This window comes from Quercus robur, chromosome 2, assembly GCF_932294415.1.
Source record: "Quercus robur chromosome 2, dhQueRobu3.1, whole genome shotgun sequence".
Lineage (NCBI taxonomy): Eukaryota > Viridiplantae > Streptophyta > Magnoliopsida > Fagales > Fagaceae > Quercus > Quercus robur.
The window spans coordinates 93,512,996-93,517,106 of NC_065535.1; the positions used below are offsets into that span (position 1 = coordinate 93,512,996).

Below are 4,111 nucleotides of genomic sequence, written 5' to 3' on the forward strand. Positions count from 1 at the left end.
AGGTATAAGATTTAGCAATAATTTAATTTAGATATAACTTTATCATCTAAGTTTTAGAAATTTAAATTATTCTATTCTAACTAAAAGTTTATTATCAAAATTTTTAGAACTTATATATATATATATATATATATTTAATTAGCCATGGCTTTTTGATACAATCCCTCTTAACTAATAAGCCATCCCTATAGTTAAATCTCACATGATACACCCCATGTTGTTATTATTATTTTATTCAAAATGCAACTTAGGCTTATGTTTTAATCTAATAAATTCATCCTACTTATTATTCTTTACTTCTAAATTTGTATGCAGGATATTATGCCAAAAAAAGTTTACTATATAAGAAGCAAAACAATGGACATCCATTTAAGTTCTTATTGGTTCTCTTATGTAAGTTTATTTATTTATTTTTGTATATGCTCAAATTTTGAATTCTTTTTTGTATGTTTTAATTTTTGGTTTTGGTTATTGTATTTCATTTGTAAATGTGTTTTTTCCTTTTTAAGAAAATGTGAGTGTGTTGATTTTTTCAATTAGACTATTAACCCAAATAAGAATGATCAAACTCATTCCATATCTAATATTAAGAAATTAACACAAAGTACAAAGAGAATTTTAAAAATATAAAATTGATAGATACTAATAAAGTCTAGAGTCTAAACAATCAGAATTTAAAATGATTTTTTTAATTAAAATTTTTTACTTATTTTATAATTTATTATTACTATTTATTTAATAATTTAGTTTTAATTATTTTAAAACTTTTGAGCTTATATATGAATTTTCATGAATAATACTATTTTTTTTTTTTTTTGATATCACAAAAAGGAAGATAGAAAGTTATCAGATTACAAAAGAAGTTGGATCAGCCCAACTTTTGTGTATTGGCATTCTAACTGCCATAGCTGCAGCATATAAAAGGGAATAGTTATTAGTACTCCTTAAAGTCTTTGATGAGGACACGCCTCTATTTATTTGATGGATTTTTTTTTTTTTTAGTGAATACAACTTTTTTTTTTTTTTTGAGGAAAGACACAATACAACTCCTACTAGCAAACTATAAGAAAAAAGAATATTTGAAAATTTTAAAAACAGAATAAGGAAAAAAGGTGAATTACAAAACCTAGTACTATTTTTTTTTTTTTTTGGGTGTGGACAAAATGTGAGTGAGTAATGGTCAAACGTGGTTGTGGAACTCGTATTGCTGTGAGGGGAATAATTTGCATAGAGGATTTGTGGAAAAATCCTATGTTTTGGTAATATATTATACACCGGCCAAAAAAAACAAATGGTTTTATAATTTGACTTTCCATTAATTATCATCAAGACTCTGTGATTTATAAATCTTATTTTTGTACGGCCATTTTAGATGGAACCGTTATTAATTAGCTCTTATTCTTAAGTCTTAATGTTGCTGACTTATACATATATTTTTTTTTGAGAAGGACTTATACATATATTAATATCGCTATGAATGTTTTTAAATTTTGCGTTTGAATATTATTTCACATCTAATAATGTCCACCCACATCCTAAAAAAATGTCCTCACTCTTTTACATTACATTTAAAATATGGCTATTTTGACATTATGTAAAATATGAATATTTGACATTATGCAAATATTTCGAGAATATAAAACAATAATTAACACAAACATCCACATAAAAAAGTACTATGTCTATAACATTTTCACAAAAAGATACTACGTCCATAAGTTATTATTGGTTTTAATTTGAACACACTATTGAAATAATATTTTTACCTACTAATAATAACTAATAACAATTTACAATTTATAATTGGGTCCTTTTTTTTTTTTTTTTGATGAGATAATTGGGTCTTGTTAACGGGTGCTGCACAGCACCCGTTAATGTGGTATAAAATTACAATAAAATACTCATGTTTTATGGGAGTAGGAAAAAGCTGAATTTGTGTTAGACGTGTGTTAGCTTTCATTGAAAAATCAAGTTATTTTGCATGCAGCACCCGTTAATCTGATATAAAATTACAATAAAATACTCATGATTTATGGGGGGTAGGAAAAAGCTGAATTTGTGTTAGACGTGTGTAAGCTTTCATTGAAAAATCAAGTTATTTTGCAACTAGACCAAAGTGCCCTTTTATTTTTTTTCCAATTCCTTCATCTAACCGATTAGGTTAATTAGAGCATCTCCAGCAGCTTCTCCAAATTTTTGTACTGTTTGGAGAATGAACAGTGACATTCAGCTTTTACCTACTCACTTTTTCAAATACACTTCGAACAGATTCTCTATTCCATTCTCTATCTCATTTAAATATTATTTCTTCTTTCTTTTTTTATTCTTTCTTTATTCTTCCTTTATTCATTCCTAGCCGCTATATTTTTCAAATTCCCAACAGCTATATTTTTTAAATTTCATAACATTTTCAAATTTTGCAACGGTCATATTTCTCAACTATTTTATTTATCCGATCATATTTTCAAATGATCATACATTTTCAACAATCATATTTTTCCAATGATCATACATTTTTCAATATAAATAATATTGCAATGATCATATTTTTCGATATATATAATCTTCTAATGCAAAGTTTAAATGACAATAGCATCAAATCTATCGACTACTTGCAATATAAAAAACAAATGTTCTAATACATCAAATAATAGTAGATAACAACAACTACTATCCTTAGTGGGATCACATTGCAAAAAAAAAAAAAAATGAGTGACCCTGTGTATATTCTAGTCAGTTTGATCACATTGCAACAAAATAAGTTTAAAGTGCTCTCCTAACTATACAAAACAAGAGCACCCCATGGCAAGCTAATTCCTTCGCTTTTCAAGGATTTCCATTTGGCGTTGATGAATATATTCTTGTTGCATTGGAGGCAACACACTTACATCCATCATCACAATCTCTTTTTCCTCCTTCATATTCTCCAATCTCAATTTTTCTATTTCCCTATCCTCTTTCAATTTTTCCATTTCCAATTCCATTTTCATTTGTGCCGCTGTAAGTTTTCTATCTTCGAGATGAATTTGTGCCATCTCTTGCTCATGGTTTGCAAGACATCCTTTTTCAATAGCAGCTATTTTCATCTCATTCATTTTTCTTCTTTATTCTATCATGACATTTAATAAGGCTTCCATATTTGAAGATGTACCTTCTTTGCTCTTTTGTTTTTTCAATCTTTCTTTCTCAGCCTTCTTGCCTGGTGGTCTCTCCAATACATTAGGAACATGTGGGATATCTTCATCCTCTAAATCTATTGGCTCTAGAGTAGGAGATGAAGATGTTGTCTCAAGTCTTCCCCTTTTTGGTCTATGCTCTTGAATAGTACGCAACCATTTTGCTGAGTGCTTCAAAAGATTCCAACAATGTTCATATGAAAATGTGGAACCTTGGAGTGTTTGATACTGTTGTCTTGCCTTATTAAGCTGAAAAATTAACAAATATATTATAATTAATATCTTGAAATAGTTGAAACAAATTATCAAACTAACACAAATTTTTTTGGTAAGATGTACCTTGTCTTCCTTGGTCATACCACTTTGATTCATTGAATCAATTTGTGACAAATACCCACAAAACTTATTGGTGCATTGTTGAATTGTTGACCACCGATTCATTAGAGAAGTTTGAGTACGCGTAGACTCAAAGGTCTTCCACTTGTGGTAGTAGTCTGAAATTCTTTTCCAGTAAGTTCCTTTTTTTTTGGTTAGTACTTTGCACTACATCTTGGTTAACATTAAGAAATGCAGACACAAGAAGATTGTCTTCTTGGATGGAGAAGTTGGCACTGCGTTGTGGTTTCTTAGCTATGGATTCAACCTCGGGTGGACACATTTGGCTGAATACTTGAGCTTGTGGAACACTATCTTCACCACTTATATGTGAAGATCCTATCACATATTCGGATCCATCCCTAGCAAGAAAGATATAACTCCTGGAATATGCGGATCCATCCCTAGCAAGAAAATTAATAAAGTATACTGTAAGAAACTCCTCAGACAGGTTTCACAACCTGAAAAAAATAAAACAAATGCACTCAGGTAGATTTCACACCCTGCAGAAACCCCTCAGGCATATCATATATTGAGCTCAAAAGGCCATAACACATGTA

The 4,111-nt window shown here is 29.2% G+C and overlaps 1 protein-coding gene across 1 annotated transcript; it reads right to left on the bottom strand.

Annotated features, from left to right (window-relative positions):
- Positions 1 to 2,727: 2,727 nt before the first annotated feature.
- Positions 2,728 to 3,897, bottom strand: LOC126707555 (glutathione S-transferase T3-like). Its single transcript, XM_050407278.1, has 2 exons — positions 3,516 to 3,897; positions 2,728 to 3,425 (listed from the first exon to the last, which is right to left on the bottom strand). Exons 1-2 carry the CDS (start codon positions 3,615 to 3,617, stop codon positions 3,105 to 3,107), a joined length of 423 nt encoding a protein of 140 aa, XP_050263235.1. The 5' UTR covers positions 3,618 to 3,897; the 3' UTR covers positions 2,728 to 3,104.
- Between the last annotated feature and the right edge of the window lie 214 nt (positions 3,898 to 4,111).

Bases quoted from the DNA above. Each gene is read 5' to 3' on its own strand.
- LOC126707555 (XM_050407278.1), bottom strand. From the start codon at position 3,617: ATGAATCGGTGGTCAACAATTCAACAATGCACCAATAAGTTTTGTGGG. The intron at 3,426-3,515 runs GTACATCTTACC...TTAATTTTTCAG, and splicing joins GTATGACCAAGGAAGACAAG to CTTAATAAGGCAAGACAACA.